The sequence below is a fragment of the Thunnus maccoyii genome, chromosome 14, assembly GCF_910596095.1.
Source record: "Thunnus maccoyii chromosome 14, fThuMac1.1, whole genome shotgun sequence".
Taxonomy (NCBI): domain Eukaryota; kingdom Metazoa; phylum Chordata; class Actinopteri; order Scombriformes; family Scombridae; genus Thunnus; species Thunnus maccoyii.
The window spans coordinates 23727953-23753771 of NC_056546.1; the positions used below are offsets into that span (position 1 = coordinate 23727953).

Consider the following 25819-nt stretch of genomic DNA (forward strand, 5'->3'; position numbering starts at 1 on the left):
TTGCATGAGGTTTATTGTCAGATCCATTAAGAAGCTGCTGACAGCATGTCCAACAGTTTGCTCTTTTGCTGGTAACATTAGCTGAATGAATTCTGAGGAAGGAAGGAAAATGCACCATGGGGAATAATTCTGCAGACTTCATTGCTTTATTTACATATTTTTGAAGTTTTAAAAAATTATGAACATAGAAAACTTGATCTGCAGCATCTGTCAGAAACTGCTGGCATGTACTCCTCAGCAGGCTGTGAATTTAAGGCACAATGACACATTAAGATGTTATTATATGTACAAGCCATTATTACCATTAGTCCTTTATGTGAAAATAAATCTAAACTGCACCTTGGTTAGGTAAAAAATAAACATGAACTAAATGGCATATGAAAAGCATCTTTATTACAAACTTTTTTTTTTAGGTATCAAAAAGAAAAAGCCATCTCGTTTGTCCTGCTGTGTGATCACGGCTCGTTGCCGTTGACACACTTGTGCTGCTCCATCCTGCTCCTCCGCAGCATCTCGATGTGTTTGGCTCTCAGCCAGCTGTCTCTGGACAGAGAGGTCTGTCCCAGACTCAGAGACAGCAACCTGATGACAGAGTCACAGTCAGCTACATCCCACACACACACCTCAGCTTGAAACAACAACATCAATACTGTGGTAACGTTTGTGTTTCTTAGATTTAGCAGTGTTTCAGACAAAAAGCAAAAGTAAACATATTTTTTTGGTTTCATTTAGTTCAATTAACCCATGAAATGATTACCACTCTGCTTATGTCATATCTGGCATTTTCACTGTTTGTCATAATCTCTCATTGTTGCATTTATTTAACACTTAACCTTTTAAAAGAGTGCTATGCAGGTTGCTGTTATTACTTGCTACATAAAAGCAAAGAAACAGTAAGAAGCTTATATAAACATAATCATAGCCCACCTTGCCACAACGAGCATCCTGTGGAGGTCCTCAGCTGATATGCTCTGGGGGTCGTCCTTCCTCATATCTACAAAGTCATCCTCCACTGACTGAGAACACCATGAGAAGGAGAGGCAGTTAAAGGACGGTTAATAGCAGACTGCTCAATAAAAACAAACAGGCCTCCTGGATACATGAAGGTTCATCTAACCTGAAAGAAACTGGTACCACTTTATTCTTATTATACTTGAGGTTAATGAAAAAGTACCTTCCAAATGTGATGAAAAAGTAGAAAATAAAAATTGATGCCTAAATTTAGTCTCTGTAAATTGGTTAGATAGATAGTTCACTTATTTTTCTTTTAGGGCTCGTCCATTTTCACTTCTCATTTATGTGGATGTTTGTAGCTACAACAAGCAGATAGAAGACAAACTATTCTCACCTTTGTCACTTCATCAGAGATACTGTAGTCAAGCAGCCGGGCCACACTCAGGTAGAGTCGGAACTTGTTCAGCTGTGATGAAGCCTGTGGATGCATGTGGATGCTGCTCAGATACTCGTCCATGTGGTCCAGGGTGACCTGAGACTGCAGGTGTATCTGACAGTCTGACTGTGGGGTCAAAGACAGAGAGACATACTCACACTGTACCAGTGAAAACTTTTTGACCTAGAAAAGCTACATGTATGTCTATATTTTTTCCACAGGTGTTGCTATGCAAAGTAGACCTTCGCTGTCTCTGTGATTCAGTAATGCCATATGCATGTCTGGTTTGGCATATTCTCAAAACCTCACAGCATGCCAGGCAGGAGCAAAGCCTCAGCGAGCTGACCGCAAAGCATCTGATCAGTTGGAGCTTCAGCTGCTCGTCAACCAATATCTGTTCAATGTAAACACAGCCGTGTGCTTCTGACTTCTAATCAACCCTGGGAGTTGTTTACAGCGGGCTGCCCTTCATCGCAGGCCTAATACATGGACGAGGCTGACGCCTCTCCCAGGATTGTTCCTGTGGCACACAGCTGCCGCCATGGCAACCCATTAGACCAACACACAGGAATAGCACACAGCACATTCCTCGGGCTGTTCGCGACAGAGCGAGACCCGGGCTAAAGCCGCCAGCTGGAGGGGTTTCTGTAACTGGCCAATGGCGGCTGAGATGACAGCGTGACGCCTGCTGGAAACAACCTCCAGCGTCTGACACGACTCGGTCTCATGAGAGGCTGGTGGAAACCTTACCCCTCCCTGGCCAGGCCGGGGAGGGTGGAGTGTGGTGGGGGGTGTTAAGGGGTGGTGGGGTTGAGTTTTCGCCTTGCGGTTGCACGCCTCATCCCTGTTTGTCCTCACCGGCAACAGCGAGCGGGCCTCTGACGCGATGAGCACGTTAATATTGCAGGGGAATTCCATCTGGTGGTAGTTAAAGTCATAATCAACCTTCTGCCAGGAGATCACGTTCCCCAGGGCCGTAACGTTACGCACACCTGCAGCACAAAACACAAACAGAAGATCCAATCTGGTTAGTGTTAACTCAGTCAACTCATGCTGGTAACTAACAGCGTCTAAAGGCAGAGAGGACATTAATGCAGAGTTTGAGGGTCTCTGTCGTCCTCTCGTGGTTTCTTGAAGCCTCACCTGTTGTGTCCAGCTGTCCTTGCTCCAGCTGGGTCTCATCCAGAAAGAGGGAAGTGTTTTTGGCCAGCTGCAGGGCTCCGCTCACTAGCCGGTTGGCCACATAGTCTTTCTTAGGCACCAAGCGCATCTGGTTCATGTTTTGGAGGCTCATCCCCAGATAGTACGACTGCAGGGTGGCAAAAAACAAAGAAAACCTTTATCAACAATAATATACTCTGTCCCCTGAGATGACATGAATATTCAATCAAGACTGTCATGTACTCCTGGTTACTTACAGGGAGACACTTCATCCCTAAATCAAAGTTCACATTCATGGTTCATTTTCTTTCACAGGTTTGCAGATGAAGTGCAGCAAAAAAAAACCCAAAAATGAAGCAATAGTCCTGGCAGTTGCCTGAAGTGAAGTTCACTCACAGAAGGCACGAGCTGCTGGATGATCTGGTAGAGGCGTTCGGTGTACGAGGAGACAGTAGGACAGCCACTCAGGTTCAGGGTGAATTTCCCCAGTGGGAGAACATCTCGTCTGGTGTACCTACAAGAAAATCAAGCACAAAGTTAAATCCTTGTGAAAAAACTGCTTTGGGTTTAGCATGTAGCCACAAAACAAAGGAAGCAAGGTCGCTGATTACGCATTACAGATCAGACTGACACATACACGTCAGAGATGAGATGCAGAATGAGGTACTCAGCAGCCAGGACATCTCCCAGGAGGACGTGAGTGAAGTATGTGAGCAGCTCTGCCCTGACGGAGGCCATCTCGCTCAGGGTCGAAGACAAAACTGAAGAGGACGGACAAAAGGTCAAATGAGCCCCTACAGCAACTACTGACATGTGAGCTTTGAAATCTTTACAGTGGAAAACATTCACATCATTCCTCTTCTCGGAACGCTTCACAATAGACGTGAACTTTGCCGTTAACGACCCCTTTTTGTGCTTCTCTACAACACAGCTGGAGAGTGACACGATAACTTAAGGTTTCTTTTGCCTCTTTGTTTGAAGCAGACTTTTCATAAGAGCTGGATTTAGTGTGGCACAGAGTCCGGCAATGCTAGAACATCAAAATACTAACTGATGTTTTTATATTCTTTCACATGATCCATTAATAGTTTCTCCAAAAGTCAAAGGACATCTCCAAGTGCTCGTTATGTCTGACTTATAGTCTAAGATTTCCAAAAGGTATTAAATTCATAGAAAACAGACGAAAGCTTAAACAAGCTAGTGTTTTGGATTTTTTCTTATTAGACGATGATATTGAATTAAACGATAAACCGATTATCAGGATTGTCAATTAATTGTCTGTCAACAGACTAATTAATGCTTTTGCATTTATTTGTGTAAATAACTCAAATGCATACTTTATACTATAATGGCTTTAGAGTCACTGTACATAAAACAGTTGTAAGCATAACAAGTTAAGTCTTCTGGCAAAATCCAGGTTGCATTTGACATTGACTGTCAGTTATTTTTAGCTTTATCTGGCTATTGTTCACTGTTCAGTATCCACACAGTGTAATACAGCATGACAGGGTACAGAGCTCAATGTAGTGATTTATGATGATTTTGACTCAGCTGACATTTTTCATCTTTTGCAGCAGTGCTGCTGGATTCACATTAGGCTTTACATGTCAGCTCAAGAAAAGAATCCGTGTCTCTTTTTAAGCGCTAAACAGTCACATTGCGTTTGCCTATTATTACAAAAGGACTACACTGACACACACTTACAATATTTCTGTTTACTGTCATAATCTAGTCAAAGAAGTTAAATTTTTTTATTTTAAATACATTTAATCACTGATCCGTTTGCTGAGCTGACAATATCAGTTTTTAAAAAAAAATGACATTCTCATACAGTCTTCCTCTTGCGGAATGAATGCACACTTGGATTGTGTGCAAAATTGTGTCCCCCTGATGGTGATTTGCAGCAGTTTTAGTAAAAAATTCGCTAGATCTCTTCTGACAGTGTGATTGGACAGGGCTTGGATATTGGGGTTTTTTTTTATCCTGGAAACATCAACACTGACGTAGTGCAATAAATGAGGTTGAAATATTCATGACTACTGGCATTTACAGTGACACACAAGGAGGATAAATAAATATAAACTCTACTGTCTGCCCTTACAGGCGCTGTTGTCCTCCAAGGTGGCGCAAGGCAGCAGGGGGTTGTTGTGTGACAGTGGCTTGGCATAGAGCATGTGGAGGCGAGGAACGAGCGAGGCTGGCGGGCAGTGCACTCTCTGCTCTTCTGCCGTCTCCATGCACTCTGTAGGGTCCACGATGGATGAGGAGGCGTCCCTGTGTGGACGAGCCAGGGATGAGTAACAAACACACAGATCATCACCACCAGAGGGAAAGCAAACAAATTTAAATGTCTCACTTTTCATCTGCCAGAGCACTGAGAGCCGGACTGACAGACAGGATCCCATAAACCTCTAGAGTGTCATTCAGTTTGAAGCTGTCCCAGTTCTCGTACACCTGCCAACAACAAATAATATCACTTAATAACTCCTCTTCTACACTTGAAATGCCTGCTGATAAATTAGGTATCATCTCTGAAATTAAACCTCACAACAAACCTGTGATTTGACATAAATCCACCATCAATAACTGTGTCAAAAGTCAAGTTTAAAGCAAAAAAAGAAAAAAACGTATAAAAAACACTTTTAGAGATGGATAGATGGATAATATACCTTGACTAGGCATGACGGGCCTTTCTCTCCTGGCAGGGGGAAGTTGAGGTCGAGATGGGAGGCAGATGCTGTCTGGCTGGAAGGAGCTTCTGTCTCCTGCCGCTTACAGTCGCCATTGCCGTGATGTTCTGTGGGACTTTGAGGACCTGCGTTGAGAGGGGGGAGCAGTTTACATATATGGCAAAAGTCCACACTTGGATATTCTAGTGTTAGATCATTTATGATGCCAAATCCACTTCAGGAGTCCTGCCTGCCATCTTATTTCAGTCAGTAGTTTCCTAACTTTACCCAGAATAAATACACATAACTTTACTAGCAGCTCATACCAGTATGTGGCTCCCTCTGTTTCTGCGGCTGCGTGTCCATGTCGTCCATGTCGTCGTCCTCCTCGTAGCTGCGTTTCTGTCTACTTGGCACATACGAGGTGGAAGGCACCACTCTTGCTTGACTGGAGCCGGCATAGCTGTGCGACAGAATTAAGGAAAACTAGACAGAGAATGACACATGATAAAATCCACATTTAAGCGTCTCCTGTTTGAGAAGTTCTTCCATCAGGTAGGAATGGTATAAACTTGGTAAGGATATCTCTTTCACCCAGGGATTTTCTCCAGGAATAGGCACACAGTAGAAAGTTTGTCTCTCTGCAGTTACGGTATTTTTGGAGTGAAAATCCACCTGGAGATAAACACAAAAGTCAGTGTCGTTATTGTCAAAGTTGAAGCTGAATTGAGACATTTATGGGCCACATGAATGACTGAACAGAGGAAGACTTACCCCACATTCTGTCACATCTTTGTACTTCCCGCATCGCAACACCTGGGGTGTGTCAGACAGTAAAATTAAGATGATATGATACGGGATAAAACATTATCAAATGCAAAAAACGAGCGCTAGACAAATGAGAGGACTGTGTTTATGCAAATAGCTGCACAGGAGAGGATGAGGAAGTGCTCACTTTAGCCTTTGTAGACGGATCGACAGTCTCGTACACTCCCATGTAGAACTCCGGATCGAACATGTCTTGGATTAAACAGCGAAACTTGACCAGGCTGTTGGGCTTCAGGTAGTGCAGAGGGATGTCGTTCATAGATGGAACCTGGATCAGTATGAACATATTAATTATTTACAAGAGTGAGCTCAAACAGGCTGTAACATTGAGGTTTACAGGTTTACATCTCAGTGTAATTTACACACGGAAAGAATCTCAGGGATTCATTACCCCGGTGTGAGCGTCTTTTTGTTTCAGCTGCTCTTTGAAGAATTCAACTGCTTTGGCCTCCCATCCAGAGTTCGGGTTGTCCTGGGAAGCAGCTGAAATATCAACGAGAACATGGATAGATCATTATAATGACAGGAAACCTTGGAGTTGAGAATAGCAGTGAGTAATTTATCAATCGTGTAATATTAGTAAGGCTACAACTAATGATTATTGTCATTGTTGATTAATCTGTCAATTATTATCTCGACTGATCGATTAGTTGTTTGCTCCATAAAATTACTGTTTCCCAAAGCCCGAGATGACGTCCTCAAATATCTTTTTTTGTCCACAACCCAAAAATATTCAATTACTGTCTTAGAAGACTGAAGAAGCCAGAAAATATTCACAAGATAAGCTGTAATCAGAGAATCTGGACTTTTTTTCTTAAACAATTACTCAAAACAATGAATTGTTTATCAAAATAGTTTGTGATTAATTTAACAGTTGGTATCTAATCGATTAATCAACTAATTGTTGCAACTCTAAATATGTGCATTAAATAAGATGCATTTGATCATAAATTTAAACCTGGAATAAACAGAAAACTAACTGTAAATGTGGTGGTGTGACGAATTCCACGCAAAGAAGAGACATTTACTGGAAATGCATCAAAATAGCTGCATGTTGTCAATGTTAGTTACTATCAGTCCAGTATTATTTTTCTCTGAAAGAGAAATTGGTATTTTTGCCATATTGCCAACATAATTACAGTATAAAATAAAAAAAATATTACATTGAGCGATATTATCCACTTTATTAATAAGTGAGAAAATAACGCACGTTGATGACTTTTACAAAACATATTTACAAGACTATCTACTGTATTCAGGGTTTTTATTGTTTTATTATAATGCAAATTTATAAGGTTCATACGGTTAATACTTTTCAGGAGTCATCTGACGAGCTTTGTCTTTAAGGATATACAACTATGTTTTGATAATAATAACAATAATAATGGATGAAAGGAGTTTGAACGAAAATCCTTCATATCTTGACACAGAAAAAGCACAAAGTTTCAAAACCTCTGAAATTGCATTTAGGACACAGAGGCTGCATATATCTCTATCCGAAATGCATTCAGAGAAGTTAAGACCATTTTAGACGAGTTTGAGGACACTTACACACTAAGGACCTGCAGATGCCTTATGTTGTGGATTTTAGTTTAGATGTGTGCACACAGTTAGTCAACTGCACAGCCAGCACTTTTTACTGTAACTAAATATAATAATTGTGTGGGGCGCAGGCGGCAATAAAGCATAATAAAACATCATAATAGCGCTCAGAAACGTGTTATTTGCTACTTCTGGAGGATAGGAAAAGCACACAGGTACATGTGAGAAGCATGGCAGCTAGCATAGTACGTAGCCACCAAGCTAACTAGCTAGTTACCAAGATGTGTCTCTTACCAAACATCCCTTCAATGACGCCCAGCGGGCTGCTAATCCAGGAGTTCATCCAGTCGTGTGTGGAAGGCATCATTTGCCGGTGACAGGCGTCAGGGATATATAAAACAGATCCAGTAAAACCTCTGAGAAAACAGTAGTTTGTTGACTTCCTCTCAGACAGAGACAGAAGGAGTCAGGGCGGGAAAGTTGCGTCACCGATCGGAAGCGAGTAGTTCGTTTGTTTTGAGTATAGAGACCAACCGGAGCGCGGAGCTGTCATACTAGTCGGATTATTTTTAATTCGCATTAACATGCTGGGTGCTTTCATTCTTATTTGACAGTCTATGTTCTAGTGAAATTGATTTACGTTCATTACATATGAAATTACTCTTTCATATAAAATACATTTTCTTATTTTAACTAATTAATTATATTGTGTGTTGTATGTTATTAATACTGTAGTACTTTGAGTTTCACTATAAATGTGGTACAAATTCAATCTATTATTATTATTAAATGTGAAACTATTAATAACCACTATGCAGTGACCCACTCTCGCATGTGGGTGGCAGTAGAGCACGAGCGTGTTTGTTTTTGCCACCACCAACGAACTGCGGGTCAAATGACCTGCGTGACTTCCGCAGATCTACAAACACTGTGTCCGCTGTGTTTACGCGTGTTGACCTGCTGTTCATGTTTACAGATCAGTATTAGAGGGAAAATCTGTGTGGCGAACTGAGCGTGTGCTGCCTGCCTGCTCCGGTAGTGGCTACGTGTAATTTTAGGGGAAAATGGCAGATAGAAAAAATAACAATGTTCCCAATACGAGTGCAAATTTACTGTTCAGCGCCGCTCCGGAGTTTAACTTTAATTTGCCTTTTATGCCGGTGAGTCAGGCCACTGGACCGGCGGTGCTGTCAGGAGGTAAGATGAAATACGGACGGAGGAAACGTCCGAACCGTGTCGTTAGCTAGTTTAGCTAGCCGGGTTGCTGTCAGCTGTTATTTAGCCTGAAGGAAATAAAACCAGAATTAAACAGTGTGTTTGAGCTGTCAGATGTTTGTCAGACAGGTCAGTTTAACACGGACAGTCAGGGGCGGATTTAGTGATTTGGGGTCTCCAGGCAAACTCTGCCTTTCTTTATTTTCACTTTTATTATTGGCAGTGGTAGAAAAAGTACACAAAACTGTTTCTCAAGTAAAACTAATAACTATCAATAGTAAAACTATTAAGACCGCACAGTTGAAGTACTGTAAAAGTCCTGCATTCAATTGTACAATGATTCAGAATAGTAACATAATTCAATATTATTCTTATCTTAACATCATACTAAATTTATAGCTGTTGGGGCCGCAGGCAGTTGCCTACGTTGCCGGATGGTAAAGTCCGCCCCTGTTGACAGTGGTGTGTTTTGGTCTGACTGTCCCCTGTCTGATGTTTCATTACATGATGAGGATCTATGGCTATTTGTGGGAGTTATATCAACATTACATTTTCTATCAAGTCTTTAAATTGGCCACAGCGTTCTGTCTGAGTTCACTTGAATACTTTTAAAAAAATCTACTTGTAAAATGTATTTGCTGTATTCTATGTTGTATTTAAGGTCTATCAATTGCAGGTGTTCTTGGTACAGAGTGGTGTTTCACTACTATACAGAGTTGAAATGATTCAACAATGAATTGACTTGTTGATTAACAGAACTGCTGTCACAAATAAATGTGCTTACTGGTCAAATAAGTAAGTTTCACTTCCATTTTCATGTCCATCAGATGATTCCACTGATGTTGGAGAGGAAGACAGCTTTCTGGGTCAGACCTCTGGGAATGGACCAGCCCCCTCTACGTTCAACTACTTCTCCAGCCCAGTAACCAGCAGTGACCCTTTCGCGGCCATTGGCCAGCCGCCATGCCCGCCGCCAGCACTGTCAGCAGCTCCTATGACAACAGGCCCAGTTTCTGTTCCCAGCAGTGTCGGCATGGCTCCTCCACCACTGCCACCAGGCTCACAAATGAACCCGGCTCCTCCTGCATTTGGCGGTGCAGTTTATCAGAGCCCGATGGGGCGTCACACTCCTCCCCCCAGTTCGATGACCCCACCACCCCCCCAGATGCAGCCACAGAGTCATAACCCGTACCGACACACCCCCACCAGCAGCAGAGCCAGTCCTTATATTCCAGCTCCAGAGATCCTGCCACCGACCCACACACCTCAGCAGAATCCCTACTCTCTCAGCTCTGCGCCACAAACATTCCCACCATCAGGACCCACATTCACAAATGTAAATAAAAGCTTATCAGTGGATGTCAGATTGTGTTTGTCAGATTCTTGATTAACTCATTAAGTTAAAGGACTGTTAACAGCTCCATGTCTAAAATGTAACCATCATGAATGAAGAGGATGTTGATAATCAGCACATTGAATGTTTTCTCCTCTCTCTTCAGCCTCCACCTACACAGATTCAGACGCCTCCACCGCCGCCCACCACTGCTGGAGCAATAGTCCCTGCCGGTCCCATGATGCAATACAACTACAATGTTTACGAGCCAGTTCAGCCACACTGGTTCTACTGCAAGCTAGTGGAATCAAAGAGCGTCTGGCTTCCTTTCAGCATTATCGACTCCCTTCAGCTAGAGGAGACGTACAACTCAGGTTATATGAAACGCTACACGTTTGTGAATGATGTTATCCACACAAACCTGAACGTCTAACTCTGTCAGTGTTCACACAGTGAATCTAGACTAATCAAAGTACTTATATTACAGTGAATGATGTGAAACTCTGATCTGCTCTGAAATTGTTGTTGTGGCCCTTTGTTCTTCCAGTTCAACCAGACCCAGAAAATGTGATTGTGCGCACAGATGGAGGGCGCTACGACGTGCAGCTCTATGACCGCATGCGGTGTGCTGTTTACTGGGAGGAGGAGAACACAGAGGTCCGGCGCTGCTCCTGGTTCTACAAAGGGGATACGGACAGCCGCTTTATCCCTTACTCTGAGGAATTTAGTGACAAGCTGGAGGTTTGTCTCACTACTACATTTTAACAGAAACGGATATTGTGACGCACATTGAGGCTAATTTGTGATTTTGAGCTATATAAATAAAATTGACACGACTACTTTTGAGAGCCAGATTGAGTTGACTGACTGAGCAGCCAAACTTAAAATGTGTTATAACATATTTTTTGTTCCAGTCAAACATATCTTTTATTTGAGTTATACATGTGTTTCTTTTAACTCCAGGCAGAATATAAGAAAGCAGTATCTACCAACCAGTGGCATCGTAGACTTGAGTTCCCATCAGGAGAAACCATTGTCATGCACAATCCAAAGGTAAACCTTAGTCTGATTAGTGTTAAGTGGTGGTATTGTGATTAGTTTGATTCAATAAGTGATAAGGCTTTGTTTTGTGTGGCTCTGTAGGTGATTGTGCAGTTTCAGCCCTCCTCCATACCAGACGAGTGGGGCACAACTCAGGATGGGCAGACCAGGCCCAGAGTGGTCAAGAGAGGGATTGATGATGACCATGATGAAGTGCCTGATGGTAGTCAAGTTCCTCTTTACCCAAACTAATTTAGTCTAAGTGTAGGCACTAATGGAAAAAGGTCTGTGAAGTTCAGTTTGTATTATGTTGTATGAGTCTCCCAATGTACATGGAAATAAACTTTAAGCTCACTGATCCAACCTCAGATAGGTCCATAGTAGTTTTAGAAAATTGTCAGGATTCTTATGAAGTAAGATGAGACATTTCAAAGGACATTAAAGGAAGTACTAGCTATCATAGTCAATTTTATGAAGGAAAATGATGTCAGATTTCACTGTGAGGGGCTGTTACTGACCTTGAAAATCAGTGAGCAACATAAAATTCAACATCTCTACTGTATGAAACTTTTCCAGGTGAGCTTCCCAAGGTGGATCATCTTGTGTTCATGGTTCATGGAATCGGCCCCGTGTGTGACCTGAGGTTTAGGAGCATGGTCGAGTGTGGTGAGTACAAAACAATCATACCATTTGCCAGTATTTGTGTACCCTCTGTGTACCCTTTGAAATAAACTGGTAAAATCCTTGTGTTCTCAGTGGACGATTTCCGTAATGTGTCACTGAAGCTGCTGCAGAGTCACTTTAAGAAATCCCTGGATGATCACGCCATCAGCCGGGTGGAGTTCCTACCTGTCCAGTGGCACACAGCTCTACATGGAGACGCCACAGGGGTGGACAGGTGAGGAGAGGCAGGATCCCACCAGCTTTGAAAGTTTTGGAATAATAAACCAGACAGAACAGAGAAGCATTTTGAGTTCCCTCGTAATACCTATAATGTCAGGAACATTTGCTTGACGTTACATCAGTCTAGCTAAATGTACAAAATGAGTTTTATCACTGTTGTTCAGCTGAGTTGGTTTTGTTAATAACTGTTATTTAGACTGTAATGGGAAGCTATTGGACTGTCTTTACATCACTGAAATACTGTGTGTGGAAATGTCAGTTATTTGGTTGAGATTCATTCAGTAAGCACATCAAGTTCATCATACAGAAAGACTTAACTGATTAATTAACTTTTTTTTCTCTTTGTAGGAGGATAAAGAAAATCACCTTGCCCAGCACTGGACGTTTACGTCACTTTACAAATGAGACTTTGTTAGACGTGCTCTTCTATAACAGTCCCACTTACTGCCAGACTATCATGGACACAGTTGCCCTAGAGATTAACCGACTTTATGCCCTGTTCATGAAGAGGAACCCAGACTACAGAGGAGGCACATCAGTGTCCGGACACAGCTTAGGTAATAAACCAGCTCAATAGTGTCAACACATTTGATTTATGTTTTATCTTCTGTTTAGTTTTCAGAAAGATGTTGAGTTTTACTCCTTTATTCTTGCAGGTTCCCTTATTCTCTTTGACCTGCTTTCAAATCAGAAGAATGGCTCTCCTGCACTCGCCATGCCAACCATGCCCACTGCCAATGGAGACACCAAACAGGTCATATACCAGTTGACTGACTTAAGTTCATATGTACAGTAGAATGTCATCAATTATCCAGCTAATCAGTTGAAAAAGAGTGCTGATGTGCTTCAAAATAATGCTGCAATAAATAATTGTAAATTCTATTTCTCAAATCAGGTGGCAGCTCCTGTTACACAGACTGTAAGCCCTCCAGCTGTGGAAGAGGAGCCCAAAGAAGACGGGGAGGAGTTTGAGGATCTTTCTGCTGTGCTGGAACATCTGGGCCTGTCTGAGTACAAGGGTACCTTTGACGAGGAAAAGATCGACATTGAATCTTTTGTAAGTTTGTATGAAAATTGATTGTTGCAAAAGGCATGGAGGGACAAGCTGATATATTTAATTTCTAATATCTGAGTTGGAGGTAATGTGATAACATCTTGGGCTTTTTTGATGTTATTCCTCACATATCATTCTTGTCAGATAGAGCTGGTTGTTTTATTTTGTCCCTTTCTCATCTTCTTTTAGCTCATGTGCACCATTGAGGACTTAAAGGAGATGGGAATCCCACTGGGTCCGAGGAAAAAGATCGCCAAGTTTGTCAAAGAAAGAGTGAATAAGCAGGTAAGTTTGGCAACATGTCTTTTGAGCATCAGTGAGGCTGACGGTGAAAGTGATGACTAACGTGCTGTTTTTTGTCTTTGTCTTGGTTTCATTTTTACAGGCTGCACGTCAGGCAGCTCAGGAGAAGAAAGCAGAGGTCAAGGAGGTCAGTCAAGCTGCGGCGCCCCCACAAGCAGCTGAAGCTCTCCCTGATCCCACTGTGAAGAAGCTTCCTGTGGGCAACACCGTCTCCTCCATCCACGTCAACTACAATTACTTCGAAGTTGGAACTGGACAGGTACACGTCATTGAGCTGTTAAAGGTGATCATAAAGCTGACTGATCTGACGTTGAAAGTTGAGTAATAACTATTCACGTTTTGCTCTGTAGGTGTCAGTGATCTACCACGCTCTGGACTTTGAACCAATGAATTTCTTTGCCTTGGGTTCTCCAATTGGCATGTTCCTGACAGTCAGAGGCCTGGAGAGGATTGAAGAGACGTACCAGCTTCCAACGTGCAAGGGATTCTTCAATATTTACCATCCAGTAGGCAACTCTTCCAAATTATGTATCCTGAAAGACTAATTAATCTATAGCTGCTAAACCATATTTACCCACTTGGCCTAGTGTGTAAAGTCATTTTATACATAATCATAATCAGTCAACATGTAATTTCCCTATAATAAATACTTGCTCGTTCTTCAGATTTGTACAAGATATTTGACTATAATGAAAGGTATAATGAAACTGTGATGAAGCTTAAGAGGCTGAGTCACTTTATGCACTGCCAGCTGATAGCTTCATTATGACTCATTTTCTTTTAGTTGGACCCAGTGGCGTACAGGATTGAGCCCTTGATAATACCAGACTTGGAACTGAAGCCTGTTCTGGTCCCACATCACAAAGGAAGGAAAAGGCTTCATCTTGGTATGACACTCAAAAGCTGCTTCTTATTTCTGCTTAATTTACTGCTTGCATCACCCCAGATACAAGAAAATGAAAGTATGTCAATACTAAAGTCAATACTAAATGCTGACAGTCACAATTCTTCTTAAGAGCCTAAACTGAATTGCTGTGAAGTGTTATTTTATGTTGTGTCCTCAGTTCAGGCGTCTCCCATTATGGGTGGGGTGCTCTAATTTGTGTGGTGGCAAAATACAAAGAAACTATTCTTACATTGAACTTGCTGTGCAATATTAGAGCCAACAGCCTCTACAGAGAAATGATCCAACATGTAAGCTGAAAGTCAGAATGAAGTTGTTGCCGGCTGACGTTTCTCTTGTTGGTTGTTTTTTTAGACATTTAAATTTTAATGTGGCAATAAGGACACGTGTTGGTGTTGTTCCTAATCATTGGTTGAATAAAATTATGATTAGATTTTTTTTTTTTAAACACATTTTTCTCTGCATAGATGAATAGTGGCATGGCAGACATTGCTTTTGGTTCTAATTGAAAAACCTTCATCAGTTTAATGTTTAAATGCTTCTTAATGCAGATGTCTTCAGTAACACATCTCTCTGTGTTTCAGAGCTGAAGGAGAGTCTCACCAGGATGGGCTCTGACCTCAAACATGGTTTTATCAGCTCCCTGAGGAGCGCCTGGCAGACGCTCAATGATTTTGCTCGCGCTCACACCTCGTCTGCTCAGCTCCAGGCCGAGCTGGCTATGGTGGCCAATCAGATCGAAGAACAGGAAAAGCAAGCGCAGGAGGGTGAGTTTCTCTTTTATGAACGACAAGCTGCTCCAATCACGCTGTTTCTGTATTGTGTGAGACTGATCAAATTCTTCTGGTTAGTCACAGAGCAAAAGATCTCAGAGAGCCCCGAGCCACAGAAAGAAGAGGAGCCTCAGGTGAAGATCGGGTTGCTGAACGGAGGGAATCGCATTGACTACGTCCTGCAGGAGAAGCCCATCGAGAGTTTCAACGAGTACCTGTTTGCTCTCCAGAGTCATCTCTGCTACTGGTACAGTGCACTTCATTTTATTCAAGATTTTTACCTCTTCACATTCATGATAAAGTTTTAAAGTCAATCCCTTTGCCAATTTACAATTGTAACATAAAGAAAAATATCACTACTGCTTGTTGGACCATTTGTCTACAGACAAGCTACAGTATAGTTCACGTTTAAGTGATTGTTCCATTCAATTGTGAATTTTCTCAGCATTTGCTAATTTTCTATAAATAATAAGGTAGCATTATTTTGTTGTGCAGTTTTCTCACTTAACTAATTTTCAGAAACTCTCTCTGAGTGTGGTGTTATTAAAATACTGTTGCGAGATGTTAGATAAGAATTTTTATGTTTGCTGTTTTTTAGGGAATCTGAAGACACAGCTCTGCTTATTCTTAAAGAGATCTACAAGACCATGGGGATCCATCCAGAACAGCCAGTACATTAATACAATCAGGTACCTGAGATGAAAATAAGCCCGTCTGAAACTTTCCATTTGGTTTATTTCATTTCAGTTTTCCTGGATTTTGATTATGATTTTTCTATTTTTTTTTTCCTCTTATTTTCTATTCATGTAGTTTATTGTATACAGATGAATAATACAATTGTATTATCCCATTTGTCTTAAATTAAGAAAAAATATGAATGAGCTGATAGATTAAAAGTGTCTTGATTTGTTTGATATTTACATTTTTATAGTATAAATTATAGAACTGGTCAAGTTTACTGGAAATACTGTATGTATCATCTAATAAATGCTAACAGCAGAAATGACATAGCAGCGTTAATGCAGCCTTCTATAAGTTTTATTTCATGGCCATGTCAAAATAAATCATTTCCTTGCACAAGTACTTCCTGTTTGAATTGTTGTGTTCTGCTGAGAGGAAGACATGTAACATTTCTTCATCAGGATGAGCAGACTGTATCTACAAAAAGCTGTAATATCTGCAAAAACATTGATTAAAAATAATTACAGTACAGAATGAGACGCAAGATTGACCTGCTTTCCTTTTGAGACAAAATAACGCACTTCTTGTTTGCTCTATTTAAGAATTTGACAACTTTGTACTCATCCACATGACATCTCTAACTTCTGACTCAGTACCTCTGTGACTGATCAGCTGTAACATGCTTTCTCATTATGAGTTAAATTAACAATTCTACAGCTGTCGACGCAGCTTTCAAAACAATCTCTTCAACATTTACTTTGAGCATGTAGGCACATACGACAAAAGTATTCAACTCACATGTATGAAACAAAGAAATATTAGAAAAGTATTTACAAGAGTGACTGTCACATTCATTCTCAGTCCAGTATTCTGAATAATAGTGCTGCGAGTGATTCTCATCAGGCATAAATGAGAAGTCTTTGTTATTTATAATAATACTGGTCCACATAGACCTGATATCATAGCGCTGCATGCTATTAGCAGATCTTTGTTCCTGGCTCTTAAGCTATTTAATCAACATGCTTCTCTGATAAACTGAAGCTGTCAACAGCAAAGGAAGATAGTGACCGATTGTCACATTAAACACATAAAAAAAGGTCCCTTTTTTACCACTTTGCCAGTCTGAAACAACCTATAACTATAATACGAACTGAACAGTATGGCTCCATAAACACTAATACACTGTAGAAAACTGAAAGATTGTAAATTGCTTTGATCTCAACTCACTGATGGTTTCAGTAGGATGCTATTAATAACTGATGCATTTCTACTTCTATTTTGGGAAAGTGCAACTTCTTTTTCATCTTGTCAACAGCTGACTTCTTACCCTTTTGTAACTTTTTTTTGTTTTAAAAAGCCACTGCTAACATCGACAGCTGGTTGTATTTGAAGGTGTTTGATACTTTTTGGAATGCAGAAATCATCTGAAACAGCTGAAATCTACTGGCTGAGGTAACACTTAGCAGTGAAAAGTAGTGAAGCAGCAGCAGAGTGTGAATATGTTGATATAAGAAACTGATTGAAAGTCAGGTGCTGTTTAGGATTGCTTAATGAGAAGTTGTGTTTCCCAAGTTAATATTTGCATGCTTATTGAATTGATGTCGATATATAAAGTACAAAGTCAACTTAAATCAAAGAGATATTTGTTTAACATGAGTAAGTTTTCCTTCAGCAGGTTAGGTATTAACAATTTGATCATTTAGTTGTGTTTGATACTGCTGTAGGTCTTCAATAAGAGTTTGTACCATCTTGAAAAGATTCACATTGGTCAATGTAGTTGTTCATTTTTTGTACATTCATTTGTCTACAGCTGTGCGGTGAAATGCAGGAGGATCCATGTACACATGTCTTTGCTGTAGTGCATTGATAATGTCAGCACCTCACAGTCGTAACATTGGAATGATACGCAGAGTGTTGCTCAGTCCTCTGCTTTGCTCTGAGTCTTGAAGGCCTGCTTGCGTAGGTGAGCCTCGATCTCCTCGCGGAAAACCAGCATACCCAGGTGAGAGTGTGAGGCCTCGTTCATGGCTTTGGACTGGATACACATGCGGTACTGCTCCGGTGTCAGCTCGTCCGCGCACTGCTTCTCGTGCCACAGGTGGAAGAGACCCGACACTGGTGTCCGGATCACTATCAGGTCGCTCCGAAGATACTTTCTATACAAGTGGACGTCTTCCACACCCCAGCCTTTCACTTCGAGATCGAAACCCCCTGGAAGAAAAAATAAAATTAAGTTCAATCAAACTCAAACACTAATTATACTGTTCAATATTATTAAATGAATAGTCAGTGCTTACCAATATTTAGGAAATCGGAGCGATACTGACACGTCATTCCAAAGCCAAAATCTCTCCAGAATCCAGCATCTTTTTTGTGAATCTAAGAGCAGATGTTCAATTATGATAGTCAACACCAGATGTTTGGCTGAAGTTATATTTATGTAGATAAAAATGACAAAACATCTGTCTGCTACTCAGAGATGAATGTGAACTTTCAGTCCTTACCAGTTGGAGTTCGATGGGTGGAGCCAGCTCCAAATTTCCGTAGACGATGGCAGGATTGTACAGACTGAACACCACTGGATAGAAGACTTTCTTGTCTACAAAACAGAATTAAGCAAATTGGAGTAAATTCAGCCACATACACAAAAGCTCAAAACAACTATTATGGTAATAAATCTGATCAACACGTAAAAACGTACTTGGAGCAGCGTTCAGACGACAGGTGTTGAGGAACTCTGGCGTAAAATGGATGTCCACGTCACAAAAAAACATTAAGACGTCGCCTTTCTTCCAGGCGTGGGCTCCGATATCAAGACCGCGACCCCGGGAAAACTCCTCCTCCACTGGTATCAGAGTGTAATTGGAGAAGCTCTCCTCCCTGATAAACAACAAATGCAGTAGAAATAAATTCCCATGACACGTTGCACACAAAAGTAGCACAAGCGTATGAAAAGCTCTTTCTCAGTGAAGGGACAAACCTTGACATTCTTTCCAAAGATGACTTCACTTCTTGCAGGCTCTCTTGCCCAAAATAAACCACAGTGAGGTGTACTCGTCTGTCCTGTTGTATGCACACCTCCCTGAGGATATTTATTTTTCAAATTAATTACAACACATTGTAAGGTTGTATCTAATTACACAACACAGATGAAAACTGGGCTGATATGTTTATTGAATGCATATTTGAAGTGAACAAGCCAAGTCACGTCTGATAAACGGCAACAGTTTCGGATGAACTCACCTGAAGTTGTGTAAGAACTGTGAGAATGTTTCTATTCTGCCTGACAGCGGCACGATGATGTTAATAATCATTCCTGATGTTTCTACAGATGTGCTCCTGACTTTCATCAAGGGACCAAAAGGCCTGAAGAGCGTGACGTGGCGGAAGCTGCTGGAATCCTCTTTGGCAAAGAAGAGCTCGTAAAGCGACCCTTTGTCTCGCTCTGTCCTGTATAGTCCTGCCAAATAAGACAATATGAAAAAAAAAAAATTGCTGGACTGAATAACAATAAATCATATTTTATTTGTTATAATTCGTGAGTAACGTCTGAATCTGCAACATAACCAGTAACATTTATCTGTCAGATAAATGTAGGGTACAATGTTATCCTCTGAAGTTACAGTTATGTATTTTTTAAGTGCTTTGGGGGCCTTTTGTAAGTTATTTCTGGGTATAGTGAGTTAAAATAGTAACATAATTCAAATTTTTTCCATATTTAAACATCATAATAAATATATAGCTGCGGCCCCCAACTATAGTTTTTAGCTGGGGACCCCAGGCAGTTGCCTACCTTGCTTAATGGTAAAGTCCGCGCCTGACTTCACTTCCCCCTCATTTTGTTATTCTCATACAGGCAGGAGACTGTAAGATTCTTTCAAATTAATTAATTAATTAATGCAGTTAAGTTTTTAATATAGAAAGGCTGCGGACCATTTATCTTTATTGCCAGTTATGTTTCATATCGTATTTTAGTGGACTAAGTACACCAAGAGACAAGCAAGAGATTGAAAATAGTGCCCCCTTTTCTATTCATTCAGTCGAGAATTGGTTTTGAATTGTGATTCGATTCTGATTCAGAATCGACAACCCTGATTCTGATTCAGAATCGAATTGTGAGATTCCCAAAGATTTCCAGCCCTAAGTGCCAAGAAGATGAAGAGAGCCGAAGAGCACTATAGATAGGATGCAAACTCTTACAACAATGAAAGTGTCAGACTATAGACTGTTGAGAAACAAAATTATATCATTTCAGATAGCAATAAATAGAGTTATTCATAAACCTTTGACTAGTTTATGAGGCTACTGAACCCGCCTGTCACATGCAGCGCCACCCACCACCACAAGTAAATTCTATACTTGTGGGAAACACTGAAGCTCAAATGTTATAGTCATTGTTCACCAGGTTGTAGTGAGGCAGTGCAGGTCTTACCTTCAATAAAGTGACCCTCTGTGTAGGTTTGTCTCTGCATTGGCATGTCGTCCTCTACGCCGTCCTCCTCATCAGGGTTGTTGATGATGTCCAGTGCAGCCTCAATGACCTCCACCAGCTCGTCCCTACGGTCTTTGCGAACAGGTTTCTCCTCCGGGTGCCGCGTCAGGCCCATCTCCAGCTGGTATACCTTGGATGAGGTGAAACTCTCAAAGGGCACCAGTGCGTACTCGCTGGGCAGGCGCGCCCCGGTGTTGACCTCAGCTTTGTCAATCTGAGAGTGAAGGTATTCCAGTAGATCTCCTGGCTCTTGGTCTTTAGTCTCGGCCAAGCCCTGCACCCCAGGTAACTCCTTCTTGTCCTGCAGGAGCTTCAGCTTCTCACTCATTTCCTGCAGCTCCTGTTTGAGCTGAGCAATCTGGCGCTTCAGACTGGCGGCGCGGTTCAGGTGGCGCTCCTCTTGCTCCTGCAGCATGGCCTGGTAGTACTCCTTCCCATAGGTCTCGCCTGCAATCCCGGGCAGGACCAGGCTGACGTCTGCTGGAGGGGTGCACTCAAGCAGGTATGCGAACAGCAGCAGCACCAGAAGCAGGAAGAGGCCCAGGAAGAGCCAGCGGACCCGGCCCTGGAGCGGCAACCCCCGCCTGGGCATCACGCTCACATACAAGCTATAGCTGGCAACTCTGCATTCCCTTTCCCTCTGATCTCCTCTGAGATACACTTATTCACATTACTTACAAACTACATCTGCACACCATCTCAGAGATTTTGAAGGCCCTTTATAATTTTTTGCTGAGCATATTTGTAGCAAGAGAAAGTGTGGCATTCAAAGGTTTCTGTCAACTTTCATTCCTGTCATATTGCTGTGAAGGTCTTGTTTCTTGGCTCCGATGTGTCAGCGTCTTCATACATTGGTCCTGTGTAAATCCATGAGATGATCACCTACGGAGAAGCACAGAAATCTACAATGAGATCAAAGTTTTTAGTATATTATATTATTTTTACTATACACGGAGCAGTTTGTGAAGTCTTTCAGATTAATAGTTCCGGTTAAGATTAAAACATTGGTGATCAGCAGATTACCAGCTGGATAGGCCCTACTTAGACAATAACACTAGATAATACATTATGTCACCATTCAGTCACCCTTAGTAATTAACCAACCTGCCAGTCACTGTTTCATTCACAGTAAATGAGTAAAACAATTTTCTGTAATAACATGTTCAATGTGTGTCAACCTTCTGAGAATATTTTACAGATCAAACAAGGACAACAGGAATTAGCTGCACCTGAACTGCCCTCGCTAGCACACGGCTGCTAAACAACAGCACAGGAAAACTGGTGGGCGAGCTAAACGCGCAGCAAGATACAGAAGACTGACTTCCTGTTAAACTGCTTTCCTTTCAAAGTAAAAGCACGACACTCTCCAGAACAGCTATATAACAAAAAGTAAAATGCCACGAAGCACTTTGTAGAGCGACAGGATGAAAATATACACAACAACCACATTGTTCAAGGTTGTTTGTTGTAATTATCTTGTGACTTTGAGGCTAAAGAGATCTCATACAAGGCCAGCCACCATACTTGTCAACTTTATATGTGTTCATATCAGCTGTCCACATAGCAAGATGTATAAAAAATTAAAACAGTAAGCTTCACTTGTTTTTGTGGACTTGAAAACATTTCCACATTCATCTGAGTAACTTGTTACCAGGCTAGAAATCCGCATCATCTTGTCTTTATTTTTAGCACTTTTCAAGCTGGGAGCGCCGAGTGTTTTCCACAGACTGCATAAAACACAATAGCAAACATAAAAAGAAAAACACAAGAACAGCAAAATACAAGCACACAATTGAATCAAGTGGTTGCACAACAGAGCTGTAATATGTAAACAAATAAGTGTAAAAGTGTGTCTTAGCCTTGTGTAGAGTCTACACCTAATCTTATCCACTACATACCACACACAGTTCTTTCTTCAAGATCATGCAGTCGAAGCTACAACACAAAGTGACGTTGTTTTTCTATCCTGAAAGCCACAGCCTTTACCTGGCCTCCCAGGTGTAAATCAGTCCCAAGACGGCTATAATGAAAACCAGCAGGGCCCTGAGTCGACAGGGCCACAGTCGGGAACCAATTCAACAAACTACTGCAGTTCTTTGCAGCTTGACAGCAAAAGTGAGTGTTGACTTTTTTCCCCTAAACACTTCCTTTTTCTTTTTCAAAGCACACAGTACTGTTTCACACAAAGTGCCAAGTTGTGTTTCCCTGTTGAAAATGAGAGTTTAATGCCAGATGCCACACAGAAATCCGGCAGTTTAATGATAACTTAATCTAACAGAATATTACTTGAGACATTTTCTGAATGATAACTGCTGGCATAAGAAATGTTCACCAAGGACCAATTCTGCTGATCTCAAAGTTTTTAACCACTTTGAAAAGGGGGAACCAATAACAGAAACTGTACTTTACGAGCTGCTTTCTGGACTATCTCTGTGCAGAATTCAACAGTGGCCCCTTCACAGCTCCAAAAAGGAAGTCATATTTTTTGTATGGTGTGTATATTGGTCCAAAAGTACAGAGACACAAACATGGTCATAGAGTCTAATCAGTGAGAAAGAGAGCATGTAACTGGTGGATTGAGTGGTCTGAACTAGTTAGGATGATTTCTGCTTTTTAACATCAGTGGCATTAAACATGAAGCTCTGCCTTCACATGGCTTGAATATTTATACAACCAGCCCTCACATGCAAAGACAAACATACATGAAACTCCCGCTAGTCACATTAAATACTCTCTCTACTTAGACATAATAGATAGTTATTTAAAATAATGTCCTATATCTATCTTAACACATTCTATTTTCTAGCTGCCAAGCACTGTAATAAAGAAAGTGTAACACAGGACAGGTTGACAGCTATGGTAACGGTTAACACTGTGGTTTCACACTGACGTCATCCTCACCTTGCTACGAATGAAATAATCTCACACATACATCATCACATCTAGATAAATTTACAGGGAATCATGACACATCCAGTTAGTTGTGTGTTTTCATTGGATGAATGCAATTTTTTCCAACAATGGGGAATATTTCAGAGAAGCCAGAGGCAAATTAATTCAATATAAAATGCTTCGTAGATATTATTACACCCAAACAAGACTCAATAAAATGGGTCTAATTAAAGACAGTTTATGGTGGAAATATCAAACAGGTTTCTACTTTATAGAGCAATGTTCTGGGACATATGGGTGAATGGTTAGTGTGAACTGTCCGTACCACCAAAGTAATGTCTCCTTAGGGACAAAACTATAATACCGCAGTTGAGTAAATGTGCATTTAAAGTATTAACAACTAGCTTAATAACCTGTGCCCAGTTGATTTTTAAATGTTGGAAAGAGCCTCAAACTCCTAAACTGAAAACGTGGAGAGAACAAATGATGGAAACTGTTGCATGTGAACAAATGTTTGGAAGATTGAACTGGAAAAATGATTTGGTTAAAGAACAAAGGGACAGATTCAGTGGGTGTATGTCTGGAGGGAGCAGCCTAACATTGACTCTGATGGTTTGGAACAGTACATCTGTAACTGTTGCCATGTATTATTGTAACCAGATAACTGCCTTTCTCATATCAGTCTGTCTGGTTACCTGCCTGTTTTTTTCGTATTTTTGTTTCTTTTTTCGTTTCCTGTTGTTGGATTATTTTATTATAAAATTCAATAAAAATCTTTAACTTAAAAAGAAAAAAAATACGTTTGGTGTATAAGAGTTGTTCTGAAATATAACAATGGTCTATCAAGTGTGACATCTGTCCAAACTTGAGCTTTTTCTGTCCTTCACTTACTTTGAACAATCTGACCGGATGTGGACTCGGTTCTGCAGTTAGCTTAGCGATGTTCGCAGCTCCGCTCCGCTTTCAGCTTATTTTATGTCTCCTTACACAGTCTACTAAACAGGTTTCATACTGTAAAACCAACTACTCACCTCGGCCAGTCTGTCTCCATCTCTGCTTGTCCTCACGGCTGAGGGTTTGGTGTGAAACCAACAGCAGCAGGCTGCCTGTGTTACAAAATGCCACGGAGCAAAGAGAAAAGAGTGGGACGCAATGTACTTCCGGTCAACAACTAACCAATAGGAGCTTTGCTAGTGAGTGTCGTCATCAAACACGCTGAAGCTCCGTGTTCATAATAATAACATTTTTATTTTTAATGAAACATTATTTACATCATTATTACATTACATTATTATTTACATAATTATTGTTGTTGTTGTTTCTTGTAAATATTAATTACAGAATAACTTTTGTTGAGAACAACTTTTCATTTAAAAGAAGCTTTATTCTTTTAATGACTCACAGTAATTTAATATTATATGATAATAATAATACATTTCATTTGTACCGCGCTTTTCATTCATAGTTAAACTTAAAGTGCTACAGTATTAACAACATAGAACTCACAACGTAAAGAAAATAAAAATAATAATAAGAGTTAAGATGAAAAAGCCCCCGTATATTTCTTTTCTTCCTCTTACCACATTTTCTTGTCCTGTTCTGTGTTTCTCGTTCTGTTGAAACAACCATCTTATCTGCAACGATACACTGGTTGACAACTTTTGAATTGAATTACCCCTGAAGTGGACTCTATGAGTCAGATTGCTTGTTTTATTTTCAAACATGGGATCTGTTGTCACTCTGTGGACTTGTGTAAACCAGGAAATGTTCCCACGAGGTTCTATTTTTGGTCATTCTTTTATTCATTTCCTTTATTAATTTCTATTAAGGTTGGCAGGATACTGGAGGCTATCCAGGAGCAAGCAGCATGTGGAAAGCACCGAGACACCACCATAGGTCAGCAGGCTATCACAGAGCTCTTTTAATCAATATTTTAGACAGATTTTCTTTATTTGACAGATGTTTTTTAGTGTTTCAGTGACAAAGGAGTCAACCAGCAGATAGAAAGGTGTTTATCTACTGTTATCAAAACTATACCATGATCAAAGTCCTGATATAGGAAGAGAAGAAGAAGAAAGGGATGAGGGATGTAGTTTTTATTACACATATTTTAGTTTTATATTTTATACCAAAACCACTATCATCCCAGTGGTGTTTTCAACCTCCTTAAGACATCTTTAATCAGACCTAATCCTTTAAATTTAGTGTTAGATCAGTTTTTATGAATTAGATTGTTGTTTACAACCAGGAGTGGAACAGATTGAAGACTCAGTGGAAACAGAAAAGGCACATAGTGTAGCTGTATGTCAGTTATGACATCATTTTCATTATTCTATATAAATAAATATAAATTTATACACATTAGTGATTTAAATATAAATTAAATCGCCAATGTGTAATAATATAAAAATACTGCTCAAGATTAGAGTATATAATGAGCAGATCATGTCCTGATAAGAACTGAATCTAACCATTATATTATAATATAATAGAAAAATTATAGTTAAAATTAAAGTAACATTAAATTAAAGTTAAGTTACATTTGGAACATTGTAAAAATAAAAATGATCAACATGTAAGCACTTTCTATCTTCATGGCTTCACAAGAGACATGAGGTGGACAGACATACTGCACATT

General features: G+C 40.6%; 3 protein-coding genes across 8 annotated transcripts; 1 reads left to right on the forward strand and 2 right to left on the reverse strand.

Annotated features, from left to right (window-relative positions):
* Positions 1-124: 124 nt before the first annotated feature.
* On the reverse strand, positions 125-8091 carry LOC121911646 (minichromosome maintenance complex binding protein). Of its 2 annotated transcripts, XR_006099918.1 has the most exons (17): positions 7885-8091; positions 6440-6531; positions 6176-6316; positions 5995-6036; positions 5806-5895; positions 5547-5685; positions 5221-5366; positions 4908-5005; positions 4653-4825; positions 3189-3312; positions 2948-3065; positions 2534-2699; positions 2249-2382; positions 1349-1516; positions 928-1016; positions 402-582; positions 125-242 (listed from the first exon to the last, which is right to left on the reverse strand). XR_006099918.1 is itself a non-coding variant. In XM_042433324.1 (16 exons), exons 1-16 carry the CDS (start codon positions 7955-7957, stop codon positions 456-458), a joined length of 1920 nt encoding a protein of 639 aa, XP_042289258.1. In that variant the 5' UTR covers positions 7958-8091; the 3' UTR covers positions 125-455. The 2 variants fall into 2 exon arrangements, 1 of the variants encoding a protein (XP_042289258.1); XM_042433324.1 differs by having other exon boundaries at positions 125-582.
* Positions 8092-8485: 394 nt separating this feature from the next.
* Positions 8486-19214, forward strand: LOC121911709 (SEC23 interacting protein). Of its 3 annotated transcripts, XM_042433486.1 has the most exons (19): positions 8489-8787; positions 9633-10141; positions 10305-10512; positions 10686-10879; positions 11102-11191; positions 11282-11402; positions 11756-11845; positions 11936-12077; positions 12431-12639; positions 12739-12836; positions 12978-13139; positions 13326-13421; positions 13522-13698; positions 13790-13945; positions 14224-14326; positions 14928-15110; positions 15195-15363; positions 15715-15805; positions 19129-19214. In XM_042433486.1, exons 1-18 carry the CDS (start codon positions 8655-8657, stop codon positions 15794-15796), a joined length of 2922 nt encoding a protein of 973 aa, XP_042289420.1. In that variant the 5' UTR covers positions 8489-8654; the 3' UTR covers positions 15797-15805; positions 19129-19214. The 3 variants fall into 3 exon arrangements, with proteins under 3 accessions (XP_042289421.1, XP_042289420.1, XP_042289419.1); XM_042433487.1 differs by lacking the exon at positions 19129-19214 and having other exon boundaries at positions 8486-8787; positions 15201-15363; positions 15715-16199; XM_042433485.1 differs by lacking the exon at positions 19129-19214 and having other exon boundaries at positions 15715-16199.
* On the reverse strand, positions 16137-24338 carry csgalnact2 (chondroitin sulfate N-acetylgalactosaminyltransferase 2). 3 transcript variants are annotated; one of them, XM_042433488.1, is made up of 8 exons: positions 24213-24338; positions 20230-21171; positions 19041-19257; positions 18778-18879; positions 18499-18677; positions 18302-18396; positions 18095-18176; positions 16137-18008 (listed from the first exon to the last, which is right to left on the reverse strand). In XM_042433488.1, the coding sequence occupies exons 2-8, from the start codon at positions 20879-20881 to the stop codon at positions 17716-17718; spliced, it is 1620 nt and encodes a 539-aa protein (XP_042289422.1). In that variant the 5' UTR covers positions 20882-21171; positions 24213-24338; the 3' UTR covers positions 16137-17715. The 3 variants fall into 3 exon arrangements, with proteins under 3 accessions (XP_042289422.1, XP_042289425.1, XP_042289424.1); XM_042433491.1 differs by lacking the exon at positions 24213-24338 and adding an exon at positions 21519-21599; XM_042433490.1 differs by lacking the exon at positions 24213-24338 and adding an exon at positions 21394-21502.
* Positions 24339-25819: the final 1481 nt, after the last annotated feature.